A 17,316-nucleotide genomic window follows, 5' to 3' on the forward strand; every position below is an offset into this window, starting at 1 on the left:
AATATTATGTATGAACGCTATTCTTGTTCCTTTTTTTTAGAATCACTTTAACAAATAAAAATATAGGAAGTATATTTTTTTCTTTTTAATCTCATTTTATCAATTAAAATAGAATAATTTCATGTACCCTTTCAACATATAATATATGTCATATATATAATATCAATAGAAAATCCAAAATTAATTTATATTTATTTAATGGTAAATAATGATAATAAAATAAAAAATACCTTATTTTTTTCTGAATTGAAGTAAGATAAACATTTGCTAATTTAAAAAATATTATTAGAAAAAAAATGTGTTTAAAAAAATAATAATATTTCTATTTAAAAAATGAGCATTTTTGACCCATTAAATAATAATAAGGACATTTTTGGGGCAATATATTAACGGCAAGGGCATTTGAACCAAACTACAAGTAGAGGACATTTTTATTTATTTCACAATATTTAAAGGTATTTTTAAATCAAAATAAAAAAATATTTTTGAGCCAAATTATAAATATAGACATTTTTATTTCTTTTACATAATTTAAATACATTTTTGTCTCTTTGAGGAATATTGTTGTTCAACTAATTGCCCCACCCTCATACTTGGTCCCTGTCGTAAACGCATCCAACAAAGCATAAACTTCTCTTTTTCTCCGTCTTAAATTTTTATATATACTGTAATTAATACTATATATTTGTCTGATACTGCTTTGCGAGACTTGAGTTGGGAGCTCAGAAATGGCAGAAAATGAGCCGTTATTAGGGAGCAACAACGGCGGGGAAGTGGTGCTAGCTGAGCGTGAAAGTGAAGCAACCCAAACGAAAACTACTCGTATTGTTTCTCTCGATGTCTTTCGAGGCCTCTGCGTTTTTGTAAGCAAATTTAATTTTTTTCCGATTTTGTTTACTGATGTGATAACAGATTAAGATTCCGCCTAGTATAGCCAATTTTTCAAAAAGAATTTTGCAATTTGAACATTTGACGAAGCTGTCGATCAGCTGTAGATGTTGATTCTTTTGTTTGCTTTGAAATGAAATTCAAATCCTGATCTTCATTTCACTAGTACCTTTGAATCTATTGATCTTCACAACTCTGTCCGTATGCATGATTTTTTATTTTTTTTTTCTTATGCATGTTATGAAGATTGAAGGATTTTTCCTGCTCTCGGGAATATCGAGCCTAGAATTGATTTAGTGCACGCTTGAATTGACTTATTTTAAGTGTTTTTGAGTTAAAATAGTTTTTAAACAGTTTTAAAATATTTGATAAAATTTAAAAGCACATATTTTTAGGTGTTTTAAATCAAAATAGCTTTTAAGCAGTTTTAAAATATTTAAATGAAGTTTTAAAAATAATTTTTAAAAGGTAAAATAAGTCAAAAATCAGTTAGAAATCCTGACCAAAACCAATCCAACCTGTAGTCCACGACTTCTCTCTGTGTATTCTTCTGCTTTTTAACCTGTCCAGAAAACTAAAGGAATACAGTAAAATGAATTTCTGTTTTCTTTTTTCCCTAAACTTGATAGTACAATAGGCCAAAATGGAGAGAAGAAAATAGTAGACAAATTTAGCAGAAAGCTATCACTTTGTTGATGGGACATGTCATGCTCTCCTGGTTCTAGAGAGAAGAGTCAAAAAACTATCTATCTCAAAGCAATCTTTAAAATCAGACCTCGAAACCACATTCACAAAGAAGATATTGTCATTAGTCACCTCTTTTAAGTTTCAGAAACCTTTAGATTGTTCTATTCGTGCTAATAACTACACTTACTTGCATCTGTCCCTGTAGATAACAATTCTCAAACTCCATTGTAAAGATGTTTCTTTTATTACTTAACTCCCTGCTTTAAGGTTTGGATTGATTTCTTTGTTTCGCCGATTTTAAGCTTATGATTTTAATTTGCTTGCTTCTTTCAGCTTATGATACTTGTGGATTACGCTGGTTCTGTTTTTCCCAGCATTGCTCACTCCCCATGGAATGGTGTCCGCTTGGCAGACTTTGTAATGCCTTTCTTCCTCTTTGTTGTTGGAGTTTCTGTGGCAATTGTAAATAAGGTATCTATTCTTTGATCTTCAGATACAATCGTGGACATAAACTCTATCATTATGAAAGATATAGGCTTATGTTGCATAGTGCTCAGACTTGCATCATGATATCTATACTATGTGCTGTCAATTTTATAATTAAATCATCTTAGTAAGATCATGCCTGTCACCATGTGGTTGTGTTGCTCTTACCACTTTCTGAACCTTTTCCGCTTTCAAAACTGCAGATAGTTTTAGACAGAACTGGGGCAACCATGAAAGTTGTGATTAGGACCTTGAAACTTTTTATCCTTGGCATTTTCCTTCAAGGTAATATTGTGTGCTGGCGTTTCTCAAATCAATATTATGGCTCACTACTGATGTCAACCCTTAACAATATTCTGCAACTATAAGCCTCTGTGTATATGTCTTTTGAAATGGACCTTCTATACCCCATACATTTCAGTAAACGAGTCTGTTTAAATTTTGTGGTATACTAGATAGGATATTGCTTCAGTTCTTACAAATAAAAGGAAGTTCAATGATGGGAAATTTTTCTTCTTGAGAACTTGCTACATATAAAAGACCAGCTAGTTCGTCTCTGTCTGGCATTTTAAGCCTTGGTCCATCAGCTTCTGTACAATCTAGGAGCTGCATGTAAAGAAATCTCTCAATGTCGGCTAGCTTCAGTTAGTTAAATAAACCAGGTAATTTTAAAGGCCTTCCACAATGGACAGCAAACAACATGAAGAAAGAGAGATGTTTAATCAACAAGAATGTAAATTTACAGGTAGGTGAAGCTCAACAAGAAGACAATGTTCCGCGTGAAGGTACTGTAGTTCAATTTCTGAGAGGAAAAGCATCAGCAGAGAATAGTTAACATTGAAGATTTTACCGTACCAAGTAACATAATAAAAATACATCTTCTAACATATGTATTTAGCTAGGATACAAATTGTTGGATTCTATGCTTTGCTCTTGATGTCCTTTTCTTCTTATTAGGAAGTAAGACAAACAAAACGAGAATTGAGAGAAACTGATTATTTCCTCGAGCCATTGGGGTTTAAATAACTGAGTGTACATATTCTAAGAAAGGAAAAGAGAATCAAATTACACAAGTACAGGAGTAAATCAAGATGTACAACATTTACAGGATCCTAGAAATACTGTAGAATATCTACGAGATTCTAACACTCCCCCTCAAGTTGGTTCATATAAATCAATATACCAAACTTTGCTACAAATGTAGCTATTACGAGGAACTTGGTGAAAATATCTATAAGTTGAACATTCGACTCACGAATTTTGTGATAATGTCTCCCAAAAAAATCGTTTTTTCTCTAAAACCGAGGGTCTTTTGGAAACAACCCGGGGAGGAAGAAGTAAGGTTTGCATACACTCTACCTTCCCTTACCCATCTTGTGGGATTTCACTTGTTGTTGTTGTCGTTGTTGAAGTGACAATTTATCTCAATGTGTTCAGTTCTCTCATGTAAAATCAGACTTGATGCAATACGAAGAGTAGCTTGGTTATTGCTCACAAAATCCATCTGATTAATTTATCCAAACCTCAATTCTTTGACCAACTGTTTAATCCAGCTAGTTTGAATGTTAACTTTGTCAAAAAAAAAAAAATTAATCCGGCTAGTTTGCAAGTTGCCACAACCATTGCTCGGCACTCAGCTTCTGCACTTGGATCGAGCAATCACATTTGTTCTTACTTTTCTAAGAATCCTCCACATTACCTCCTACCAAAGACTATGAAAAGGTGATCATGCCCAATCGGCATCTGTGTATCCAACAATCTTATCATGACGTCGATCCTCATAAAGCAATTTTTTGCTATGATTTTATGCATTGAACAATACGAAAACTGCATCCCAGTGACTGTAACATGGAGATTCCATAAACTGATGTACAACACTCGCAGGAAAAGCAATGTTAGGCCAAGTAACTAGGAGATAGTTCAACTTACCTATTAGCTACGTATATCTTTCAGGATTACTAAAGAGCTTTTTTTTCGTGGTAGAAGTTTTATATTCAGGTCGATAAGGGTGTCTATGGGCCTATAATTTTCATATTTGTCTATTAAACGAGTCGATAGAACGTCTAGGGCATACTTACACTATGAGATGACAATTCCTAATTTGGATTGCGCTATCTCAATGCCCAGAGAACCATAATGTGTCTAGGTCCTTCTTCAAATGTTGAAAGAGATGTTAATTCAATTTGATTATACCGTTGTTATCATCCCCATGATGACTATACCATCAACATAAACAATCATATAAAAGAACAAATTATGAGAAGTATGTCAATAGAATACATAATGATCAGCCTCACTGCAAGTCATACCAAATCCTGAATACCATGCTGAACTTACTAAACTGTGCTCGAGGCAACTATTTCAAACCATATAGGACCGACGCAACTGGCATACAAGACTCCTCCTGTGCAATATCACGATGGATAAAAGCTTTTAACGTGTAGCTGTAAGAAGGCCAATGACTAACAACAATCACGGATTTAGCCACTGGAGAGGAAGTATCACTATAATCAAGTCCAAATAAGTATAACTTTTGACAACAAGACAGGCTTTAAGTCCACCAATTTGACTGCATACAACCACCGACAACCAACAATAGATTTATCTAGGGGGTAGAGGAATAAGCTTCCAAGTACCACTAGCATGTCAAGAATACATCTTTTCGATCATGGCCTGTCGCCATTCGGGATGACATAGCGCTTCACCTGTAGACTTAGAGATAGAAATAGAGGACAAAGATCACACGAAGGCGTAATGAAGTGATAATAGACGATGATAGCTCAAACAAGTATAATGGGGATTGGGATTACGAGTGGATTGGATAGCCTTTTGGAACGCAATCAGTGGACTAGGGAAAGACAAGTCCCTAGTAGACAAAGGATTCAGTATAAGATGTGAATCATTTGTATGTGATGTTGGACGTTGAAGACGACGATAAATCAAGAGTGGCGGAGTTGTAGAAGGTTGAACTGGAGTTTTATGTGATAAAATGGAGCTATAGGTAAGGGAATTGGAGTTGTAGGTGATGATGAAGGGGAAAATAGTGATTGAATCTTCAAAAGATAGAACTACTAACAACCTCAGAAATGTCTAAGTGATCACCTGGATTTGTGAAGAATGGCTGGGTTTCAAAGAAATCAACATTAACAAACATAAGGCATTGGTGAACTGCTGAAGATTCAAGTGAATAGCATCGACATCCCCTTTGTACCCTCTAGTAACCTAGAAATTCACATTTAAGGGCACAAGGAACTAACTTATTGTTTTTGGGGTAAGGTTGTGAACAAACCATGTGCTCTCAGAGACACCAGGTGGAAGAGAAAGAAGACATAATATTTTGGATAGTCGATGATAGTCAAGGATGGCATACGATTAATGAGATAATAGAATATGAAAATTGCATCTCTGAAAAACGCAACAAATTATGATATTGTATGAATAGGGAATGAGCGTCTTAATGAGATGCCTATTCTTCGATCTTGAACAACCATGACCTCAGATCTTCTCCATTAAATTGCAAGAACTCCATTCTTGACCATCGAGTGAAATTTTAGTGGTGAGAACTGAGAACTGTAACTATTAGGACTCCTTTCTCTCTCCCTTTGTACTCTTTCTTCTTAGTGGCCATTCCGGGAAGGACCTCACTCCTGTTCCAATGGGTTTTTATTCCTTCGAGTCTCCCCAAAGGCTGCTAATTGATTCTTCAATTCCAGTACTGTATGATCCAATTTTTCAGAGATAAAATTTTATCTGCTAAATCTCCAATTTCTGCTATCATATTCTGCATCATCTCACGCAATTCCCCTAACGGTGAAGTAGGGGTTCCACTGGTTGGTTCTCCAATAGTAGTTCCCTTCGCTATTGATGCCAAGGATTCAATAGCTTTGATATCACTGTTAACAGAATGCAGGAGCTCAACTGGGAGCTCGAGAAATCTAAGCTAAAACAGGAAACCTACAGAGGAATTCGAGTGAAATGTAATTGAGACAAATGAGGGAAGAGAAATATAGAAGTAGAGGATTGCAATTGAGACAAATATAAATGTATTCATGATCAATCAATAGAGGATTTCGCAATTGAGACAAATATAAATGTATTCATGATCAATCAATAGAGGATTTCTTCTCCAAATAGCTGTACATGGATCAGATCTAACTTGGCTGAGGCCAACTGCCACTAACAAACTTTCCCTCCCTTAGTGTATTCAAAAAATCCTTACTAACATAACCAACTGAAATGCTTGCATGTCACCTAAGGAATTCTATCCCTTATCTCCCCTATGTAAAATTGTGAATCATGTATCAGTAATCGCCGGAGAAGTGGACTGCTCAGTTGGAAAGTTGTCAGAAAGCAGTGGAACTTGAATGAGTGATGTCGAGTTAAGAAGGTAAGTTACACAGAAGAACGAATGTCACCAGAAAGTAGCTGGAATTCCTCGCATGCGCCATCACATGGGTTAATATCGCCGGAAAATCAAACTTCTTCTGGCGTGTGACAACACGTGAATAATCTGATGATAATGGGTTTTCAGGGATTGGTTTGTGAAGGGTTCCAAACACAGTGGTGGTATTGGTTGAGGCTCAATGCCTGCAGATTTTGATTAATTGTTGCAGAGTCACTGGAATGATGCACAGTGACAGGAGTTTCTTCTCTGCTAGTACTGAAGATAAAGCACCAGCTCTGATATCATTTCGAAATTAAGACAAATGAAAAGACAACTGAGAGAACCTCAGCTTAATTATTCCTTCAAGCCATTGGGGTTGAAATATCTAAAGTGTTCATATTCTAAGAAACCGAAAAGAGAATCAAAATGCATAATTTTAGGAGTAAATCAAGCTATACAGTATTTAGAAGATCCTAGGATTTTTACGAGATTCGGACACTACTGTTTTCTTCTGATTTTGTTCATAGTATATCATTTTCTTGTATGAGATATCTAAACTTGATGTTGTTGGACAATTGTGATTCCACATTTGTTTCGTTTCAGGGGGTTACTTGCATGGAATAACTGGTTTAACCTATGGTGTAGATATAGAAAGGATACGATGGATGGGAATTTTGCAGGTAACTCTGATATGATTATTTTATTTTTTTTGCTTTTTTGCTACTATGGTATGAGATGACTAAATTAGCTAGAAGATAAGTGTCGTTTCAGTTTCAGTAGCATTGCCAGTTGAGATGAGTGTCGTCACTTTGCCTCCAATGGCTTCTTTTGCTTTATAGCTATGTTTCTTATCCTTCCTAAGTGGTTCGTAAGTCTTTCTTAGTTAGACATCTAATCACTTGTGCCCCTCATTCCTCTGCTTTAGCCTGTAAGGTATTTCTCATGTTGTTCATTTTAGTTTCACTGAAGTGCTTTGGATTGACTTCCTATTTAGCAATTTTTGTGATAGATGCTGATTCTTCAAGATTAGCATCTTAATTTGGTTTCCCTGATTGTTATAAGAAGTTTTCGTTTTTTTGTTAGAAGGATTGCTAGTCACTAGGTCAAAAGATAGGTGCAGATGAAGAACTTATGCATGTAATTTGTTCATTTCTATTACTTGTTCAGAGTAGTATAAATTTCTTTTCATTCATGCAGAGAATAGCTGTTGGATATATTGTAGCAGCTTTGTGCGAGGTATGGCTTCCATGTCAAGAAATGAAAAGATTTGCCCTTTTCAGAAATTATATTTGCCAATGGTAAGACGACTACATCCCTGATTTTCAGGTAGATTTTTTGTTTTGATTGTGCAATTGTTAGGAGTACTACATATATCTTCTGTTTCTGCGTCATGAAGGTATAACTCGCTTGCCAGATTCTTTTCCTTATTGGATACTGTGAACTTCATTTAACAATTATAAAAAAAAGACTTCTCATAAGTAGGCATTAATCCCCTTTATATTAGATAAAAATCTAGCTCGTCGCTGGTGGAAGTCAAATCCATGGCATGTTGGTAAAAGGTCTCAACCTAACTACTTGGACTAGGCCTCATTGGTTATTTACAGGTAGTTAAATAGGCAAAACAGGTGAAGTTTGTGTTTTTTATCGGGGAACTAGTGAGTCCAACTGCAATGATATTGGCAGTCTTATTATCAATCTTCTTTTATGTAGTGTTGTTTCTTGTCCTCTATGGTTATCTTTGTCTCTAGTTTTACCTAACAATATTTTACTTCATTTGTAGGTTTATCATGTTCCTATTGTCCGCTATACATTGTGGGTTGTTATATGGCCTGTATGTCCCTGACTGGCAATTCAGTGTGTCGCAGTCAACTGGAAGCACCATTTATGAGGTTAGCATCTGTTTGTTTTCTATTCCCCTTAACCTGAACTATATTCTAAAAACTAAAACAATGTGACTATGTGAGTGGATCCAAGTAACACATTAAGAACTCTACAGAAGCTTAAAGATGAATGTGATGAGTCATTACTGCTTTGAGTGATATCAGTACTAATTTTTCTACCTTGGATTTAGCATGTAAAACGCTTGCTCAAAGTCAAGAACTTTTCTGATCAATTCTTATCCTATAGGAACTTATTATCACTTTAATCCAATAGAACCTTAAAAATGACTGGTCCCTTGTTACCGCTGTGTATGATCAGTTCTATTCCTAATTGATCGAGTTGGAAAACTTTCTATCAATTATCTTATATTTGTAATATAATATGATAAATTTTGTTGCTACTTGCAGGTAAAATGTTCTGTTAGAGGAGATCTTGGACCTGCATGTAATTCTGCTGGGATGATTGATCGCTATATTCTTGGAATAGATCACCTCTACACAAAACCTGTATATAGAAATATGAAGGTAGTCTTATACTGAACTGCACTGCTGACACGCTTATGTCCAGACCTCACAGTTAGACCCTTCATGACCAATATTAATCTTTTCACAGGAATGCAATGGATCCAACAGAGACACAGTTTCTGAGAGTATGCCTTCGTGGTGTCATGCCACTTTTGATCCTGAAGGCATTGTAAGGTAACAAATCTCTCATTATTCTTCACCTCAAATTCTCCTACGAAATGTACTTATTATTTAGTCATGTCATGTTTCTAATTTCACTTATTCTCTAGTTTGTTGTTTAACAACTTCTGACGTTGGTTATCTTTTTCCAGTTCACTAACAGCTGCTGCTACATCCATCATTGGCCTCCAGTATGGTCACATACTTGTTCAATTTCAGGTGAGCCATGGGGTACAATTTGCTGAGTGATTTACCTCTATTTATATTCTGATTCTTGGGAGTGTTAGGAAAGGTTTTTATTACAGGAGAAGTCGAAGGAATGCTTCAGGTCTCAAGCAATCCAACAGTTCTCTATTATGATTTGGTCCCGATTAGACGGCTTCATCATTGTTATGTATTGAACTGCATAAGTGGTGGTTGCCCAAAAGAGTTTTCCTATATGTCTAATCTTTCCATAGAAGTATATTTGTGTCTTGGTACTGTCATTCAACTTTGCCTTAGTGCGAGATTATTACAATACTGCATATAATTGATAGATGTAATTTATACGACTGTTCAGGATCATAAAGGACGGCTATACAATTGGTCAATCCTCTCGCTTTCACTTCTTGCGGTTGGCTTGTTCCTTGATTTCGTAGGTACGTCTTTTTTTACTTTTAGATATCAACGCATAAGCAACTGGAGTAACTAACAAATTTTCAACTTGATTCAAGACAAAAATGCTTCTAGCCACCATGAAATGTGACATTTCTGTTCTTTTCCTTTCAGGCATGCCATTAAACAAATCATTGTACACGATAAGTTATATGCTGGTAACCTCAGCTGCTGGTGGAATCACATTCTGTTTGTTATATCTATTGGTTAGTTTTAAATTACAAACCCTCTGGCGTGTGTCTCTTTTGTTTAATATAATCATCACTTGTCGCTTTCACTCTGATTTAAGAAGTTGATAGTCCTGCAAATCTTATGAACTTTAGGTGGATATTTATGGTTGGAGGCGCTTGATGTTCGTTTTAGAGTGGATGGGAAAGCATTCTCTTAGTATCTTTATTCTCATAACATCAAATATAGCTGTGATTTTTATTCAAGGATTTTATTGGAGAGATCCTCAAAATAACATTGTAAGTATTGATCTAGTTCACCAATAATCAAAGAGAACATTTATTGCCTCATTCAATTGATATTTGTTAGAAGAATAACACCAAATTGCTTTTTGTTGAATTCTCTTGAACAGATTCGTTGGATTGTGACACGATTTGTACAGAAATGATATCCCAGGTCCATTAGCTCCTCACGGCTCACACAAGTAAGGTCGTTATCCTTATTTAGTTGGGTCCATTGAAGGAAATAACTGCTGTGCATAAAGTAAAATTGGCAATCAAGACATGTCTATTCTCTATCCAAGGCCTTGGATAAGATACAAAGGATTAGACTTACTATTCCAAAACACAATGGCGGAGTTGGGATTTTCACTACTTATATTTAACAAATAAGAAGTAAACTCATGAAGAAGTCGAAGAGCTACTATAAATACATAAACAATAATTTAAACCATGTATATATAGATAGTGTAACTCTCCACTGAATCCTTACTAGCTCTGCCCTGCCAAAACAGTTAGAGTCAACCAGCTTCAAGATATTCTTAGATGAGTAAAGAAGAGATTTTAGATTGCTTATCACTCAGTATCAGTACTATCCAACAAGCCAATTTTTATTGACAAAATTTAAATGTAGAGCTTAGATAATCACACTCACGAATTCAGTGTAAAATGTAAATTCATCCTAATATGATAGTAAAGACTTATCACTTGTGAGATTACACTAGATATGTTATTATATGATAGTAAGAATTATCAAACTTTCTAAGACGCGCTTTGTGCCTTTTGATTAATAGATTTCTTTCTCTTTACTGTCACCAAGCGCAAGATGCAGAACTTGTTTCAGTATTAAAAAATGCAGTGATCTCATCTACTTGTACTAGAGAAGCATTCATGAATGATGACAGTCATGGTTGTTGAGGTGGTTCAACCTGTGCATAAAAAGGATGATGAATGAAAATAACCTATCATACTCTGCTGCTCTGTAGGGATGAAGCAGTACCACAGCAAGGAGTCTATAAATGTACACAGTGACAGATATTTTTCTCATGTAAGTATCTATGATGATAAGTACCTCAAATGTTTAAATCTATAAGTGATTGTTAAATAGCATCTGCAAACATGCAGCTACTTTAAGGCGCCATTGCTTTGTAGTTGTTTTTAGTCTTGATTCTACTTTCAGTTTTAATGCTTGCAATTTTGAATGTTAAAGTTCAAAACCCCTTGCCAGCGAAAGCAATGGGTTTGTCTTCTGAGTCGAGTTCGTCGCACCAAGCTTGCCTAGTGTGGGATATCTCTCCTATGTAGTTTATGAGTTATTGCATAGGAGCGGGGATTTTACCCTATCGCACCCAAAGAGTAGCGGTTGCGGGTTTCCCTTGTCATCAAAAAATATATGTGTACAACAATTCCATCGGAGTTATTAAAACGTTTATCTTCTTCTATTATCATGCCAAAAATTATAATTGATAGTAACACAACTTTATTTCTTAACTAAGTCCATTAAGCAAGCGTCTTATTCGATCATGATTCTGATGCGGGCCACCCCAACCCTTCATGAACGTTGTCAATGGTAGAATATTGACATTATCCAACATATAATTAGTAAATAGTTTCTTTTAGAATATTGTAAATATTTTGTGTTGATACTCTCCTAGGAAGCTTTCATCTATTATGATGACTCAAAACTCATAACATTAAAGATTAAAAGCACAACGTGTTTATCATCTGAACAACTCAGTAAATTATAAGTGAGATTGTGATATTAAGTAATGACTAATGAATCACACGAGTGGTAAAACATGTTCTGTATTAAATAGTCAACTTCATACAACCTTGTCAGTCCAAGTCCTGAAAGGTCTGCTCTACTCTTTTGCTAGGCCATGTCTGTTATTAATACATTGGACAAAAACAGATTGGATCTCATTTACCTATCTATTTATTTTTTATATATGTGCATGGAAATTGGAAAACCATTAAGATTCTCATTTTAGTCGTGCAATCTTATCCTGAAATAACTGATGTTTTCACACCCCCAACCCATGTGAAATTGCGTACAAAATCTATTTATTTTTGAACTTGCAGATTTTAGCACCCTTTAGTCAGTCTACCAACCACAGCTTACACATGAAAGATTTTAAAAAGAAATTATTATTACTTTAACTTATCAGTTATTTATTTATTTATTTTTGTTTCTGTGTAGTAGTTATTTGCAGTAAGGATGCTTCACTTTCTTATTTCAGTGGTAGTAGGAAGTTATTTCTTTGTTAATCCATCCTTGTTGTGTTTAGTGTTATTTGAATGTAATGAAAATATATGTAGAAAATTATGTAGTTTTTGAATACTTTAATTTAAGAGATTGAAGTTTCTCTTTTCAGGAATCAACATTATCGGTCGAAAAAAAAAATTATTTCCAAAATCCTAATTCACTCCACAATAACTTTAATTTTATCTTGCAGTGTCCGATAACTAGATCCATTGTAAGGTAGATGTCTACGTAACAATCATATTTTTTATAATAGCATTTCATTTTAATGGCCTAAGCTTTTTCTGATACTAATCTTTCATATTATATCATATTGTCTTTTTTTAATAATAATATCGCAATTAAAAATATCTGATCGAGCCATGTTATTTATAAAAAGATTTTTGAGAAACTTAGGACTCAGGGGCACTGTCATAGTCACCAACTATACAAGCTAGAAATTGTTTAAATTAATTTGACGCCACTCTTGTATATTTCAACAGCTAGAAATGTGAGACTTCAAAAATTTGTCACGAATAACTGATAAATCTAATTATATTCATCCTACTTGAGATTTTTATACCTTTGTCTACTAATAGTTGTCCATTATTAATTTGACATATTATTTGAAAAACAATAAATAATATGGATAATATTACTATATTATCTTTTGACTTTATTAAATTTAGTGTTTTAAAATATGTGCTAGATGAAAATAATATTTAATTTCAATGATAAAATAGACAGAAAAGATAAAACTATCTCTTCATTTTCTAAATTAGACAAATATGATCAAATATTATTATTTAATGAAGTAAAAAACTATTATTGAACGAATAAAATATCAATTATTTCAAAAAAATTTAAAAGACTAAAAAAAACAATGTGCATGATTGAGGGAGTTGATTTCGGTGAATTTCATCATGTGTTTCCTTGAATAGGAGGATACATTGTATAACTTCATTTATATTTTATATTTATAAGTCACGTCTCTTCCCATTACACGTAATATAGTAGTATGTTATAATGTATTATACATTAAAAAAAACAATATCTTCAATACAAAAGGAACCAATTACATCTCATCAAGATATATATTCAATATACCAGACAAATATATATATATATATATATAAAACGCTTCTTTGTTTAATACGTTGAGTTATTGGTTATATATATATATATATATAAAACGCTTCTTTGTTTAATACGTTGAGTTATTGGTTACACCGCACTGAATAATTTTTTTTATCTTTTTCTTGGGATTTCATGCTTCATATCTTTGCATGAACCTCAATGAGTGCATTTTTGGCGGTGTGTATTATTGAGGGTTTTAAATTTATATTTTATTTTTTCATGTTCTTTTGCATCATTATTTTTCATATAACGTATAAATACAATATTACACGTAGAAACGTGGTCCATCACTATTCAAGAATCATAATGCCAGGTACTTAGATACTATTTTACATATGCATAGGACAACGTACGTCAAATTACAAGCAAACTACAACTATATACCATATATAATAAAATAACACCAAAAAGAAGACAAGTGATTCCATTTTCTTGTAAGGGAAATGGTTGATGTCCTTTGGCTAATTATATACTATGGTAAATTGGTTCATAGGTGGAGCTTAGAGGTCCGATTACGGATCGTAGTTTTTGTCCAAACTCTATATTTATATTATAAAATTAACTTAATGTTTATAGATATTTGGTTGTAAATTCAGTTGCTACTATAGAATTAAGTCGAGATTGTTATAGAAATTCATAAATTTCAAATTCTGAATCCGCTTCTCATGCGGGAGCGACACCGAAAGTTGATTTAGGGGTTACCAAAATTTCCTAAGGTAATTATGTGTTGTTTTTTATTTTAAAACAACTAAAATGATACATACTTTATTTATTATTATGTATCTCGTCGTAACTATATTTTGCTTTCGCTAATAAAATTTACTTTGTAGATTTTTTTTTCATGTGTCTATTGTTTATATTTTGGTATATATCCCATGATGCAAATTTTGACCTCGTTATAAAATTGTTGTGTCTCGAGTTTGAATTTTAATGATTTTTCGTGTTCATTCAATCTCTCCCAAATATTGCTAGAAATCTAACAATTTCGCTTTCTTATTATTCATGTTTTTATTTTCTTTTTTTGGTAATATTAATGGATGTCGATGTCAACTGTTTTAACACATGTTTATTATACTGAAGGGGGAATTAGAGACAAATTTAAGGAAATCATATTTATGAGGATAACAATTTAAAGCTAACTTAGTTCAAAAAAGATTATCAAAATAATACTCCATTGGTCACAGAGTTAGAACTTCCTTATGGATCGTCCAAATTCAATAGTTTGATCCAAATTGTATATTTATTTTAAAGTATTTATTAAATAAATTTAAATTATTAATTTGAATTTCAAACCTATAAATTTTAAATTTTAATTTCGCTCGTGTATCACCTTTTTATAACATTATGTTAAAGAACTGATATGCAAATTTATCTTAAATTTAAATAGCTTTGATTCTCATACGTCAAATCGGTTATTTTCCGGTTTAAACTCGCAAGGAGTAATTATATAACCATTAGCGTTATAAGGTGATTATTTAAGAATAATTTCAATTTAAACTCTAAAAATTTCAAATAAAGTAAAAATTATTTTAAAAAATTAGAAGAAAAAAAAGTAATCAGAAACTTTATAATTATAGTGACGATCCAACTCCATCAAAATTATTTAATTTAAATTATAGTCAGAAACTTTTTTTTCTAATTTTGTTAAGTTTTGAAAATGAGTAGTCCGAATCTAACTGTAGCATGTTACGTATTAGATAATTAAGAGTGTGAATAGTAGGTAGATACCACATTTTTTTGTCAAAATTGGATTTACAGAAATTGGGATTTTAATATTGTGATATCTTGATGCATATTACAAAATTTTTGGTATTTCATAAATTATTTGTTATCAGTGAAAAAATATTTATTGAAATAGTGAATATCGTATTATCAAATATCAAAAAATTGTTAATATTTTGAGAGGCCAGTCTATTTTATTTTGATTGAAATATATTTGTGTGTTATTTATTAATAACGAATGAATATTTGTATATACATAAAGTTATATACTCTTTCAGTATAATAATAGTTGTTCATTATTGATACGACGCACGTCTTAAGAAAATAATAAATAATAAGAATAGTATTATCGTACTACCCTTTGAATAAATTTAATTTAATACTTTAAAAAATGTATTATATATTGAATAGTATTATAAGGATAAAATGCATTTAAAATAACAAATTATTTATTATTTTTTCAAACTGAACAAATATTGCTATTGACACTATTTTTAATACAATGAATAAATAAAAATAATAAAATCATAATTCTTTATTATATAAATATATTTAACATATTATAAATATTATTATATAGTTAAAAATATGAGGTCACACTAAACAATTATTACTATAATATAGTAATATTTTTTCAAATTAAAATTATCGAATCAAAATTTCGAATAAGATACCATATCGGCCCTCTATATTGGATAGTGTAATAAAGATAGAATCCAAACAGCATTTGATGTCGGATCGCTTTCTGTTAGAAGGCGAATTAGGTGGGTTTGCCGTCATTTCCCTCACCGCCACAAATTTGGTGTATTCAATATATCTCTGATTAAGACACAAAATTGGACCAATTAAATTTTCTTTCTCCTCTCCAACGGTTTTAACAACCCTCTCGAAACGTTTCGTAAATATGCTCGTTATTTTAATTTATATGATATAGTTTGATTAATTTTTTTTTTAATGTAATTATATAAATTAAATAATATTATTAAAAAATAACATAAATCACCTTTAAGTTTTTTTATTACCATTATTCCATATTAGTTTTATAAATTTTCAAAATTTCTCATTTTCGCACGTCATATTAATATATCAGCATATTAAATTAATGTATCTCGCACATTAAATTAGTGTGTCATGTGCAAAATGTACATCAGACTGTTGCATCATGTATAAAATTAAATGTATCTTACTGAATGATTAATATATCTCGCACATCAGATTAATGTATCAGCGCTTATATTATTGTATCAGCTTGAATGATATCTGTAATTATGAACTTATTAGAGACAAATGATAATTTTAGCTTAAAAGTATGTGATTTCTGCTCTTTGCCCTTAAATTTTTCATAGATTGACTAAAAAAAACATAATACATTGACATGACTCTTAATTTGATTTCAGCGGACAACTTGTATTCTAATTTTGAATGTGCAAAAGTAGACATTTAAATTTGTATAAAATTGAATAAATAGATACACGTGTCCTATGTAACATAATACACAGAATGTCATGAGGAACACAAAATTGTCATGTAGAGTGTCATATAGGATGAACGCATTCATTTATTCAATTTTATAAAAATTTAAATGTCTACTTATGCACACTTAAAATTAAGAATCATAGTTATCTGTTAATATGAAGTTAAAATCATGCTTATATGATATGCTTTAAAAATATATCGAATAAATTGAGATAGCGGACAAGAAATTATCTTTCTTCAACTTCATTACGTGTCGCTATCTTTATATGGTTTTGTGAAACAACTCCCTGGATACGTCTACCAGAATCTTGTATTTGGCTCCACCAAATTCAATTTCTTTTTTTAGGATAAAGCCAATTATTTTCTAGAAATCTCTGCTACTCATATAAAATGACAACTATTTTTGCATGATTTTACTTGGTTATAATTCTTGAATTATGATGTCAAATAACTAAGTATTCAAACCAAAAGACTGAATTAAAATAAAAAATTTGGAAGTTCAATATTATAGCATATAGGTAGAGTACAAATATAGTATTAATTAATGCAATGTTCAAAATCACGGGTAAGAGACCTGACGGATTTGGTACAATGGTTTGAAAAATGTAATAATGAATGGTCCATTCTTAC

General features: G+C 32.3%; 1 protein-coding gene across 9 annotated transcripts; it reads left to right on the top strand.

The window, feature by feature from the left end:
* The first annotated feature begins 412 nt into the window (after positions 1–412).
* Positions 413–11,304, top strand: LOC107031965 (heparan-alpha-glucosaminide N-acetyltransferase-like). Of its 9 annotated transcripts, none has more exons than XM_015233492.2 (14): positions 413–863; positions 1,909–2,046; positions 2,265–2,346; positions 7,049–7,125; positions 7,643–7,743; positions 8,226–8,334; positions 8,734–8,850; positions 8,939–9,024; positions 9,162–9,228; positions 9,569–9,647; positions 9,778–9,869; positions 9,987–10,130; positions 10,244–10,320; positions 10,904–11,304. In XM_015233492.2, exons 1-13 carry the CDS (start codon positions 729–731, stop codon positions 10,277–10,279), a joined length of 1,263 nt encoding a protein of 420 aa, XP_015088978.1. In that variant the 5' UTR covers positions 413–728; the 3' UTR covers positions 10,280–10,320; positions 10,904–11,304. The 9 variants fall into 9 exon arrangements, 7 of the variants coding, with proteins under 7 accessions (XP_015088978.1, XP_015088979.1, XP_015088977.1 ...); XM_015233493.2 differs by having other exon boundaries at positions 11,096–11,304; XM_015233491.2 differs by having other exon boundaries at positions 10,244–10,315.
* Positions 11,305–17,316: the final 6,012 nt, after the last annotated feature.

The sequence above is a fragment of the Solanum pennellii genome, chromosome 10 (genome assembly GCF_001406875.1).
Source record: "Solanum pennellii chromosome 10, SPENNV200".
Lineage (NCBI taxonomy): Eukaryota > Viridiplantae > Streptophyta > Magnoliopsida > Solanales > Solanaceae > Solanum > Solanum pennellii.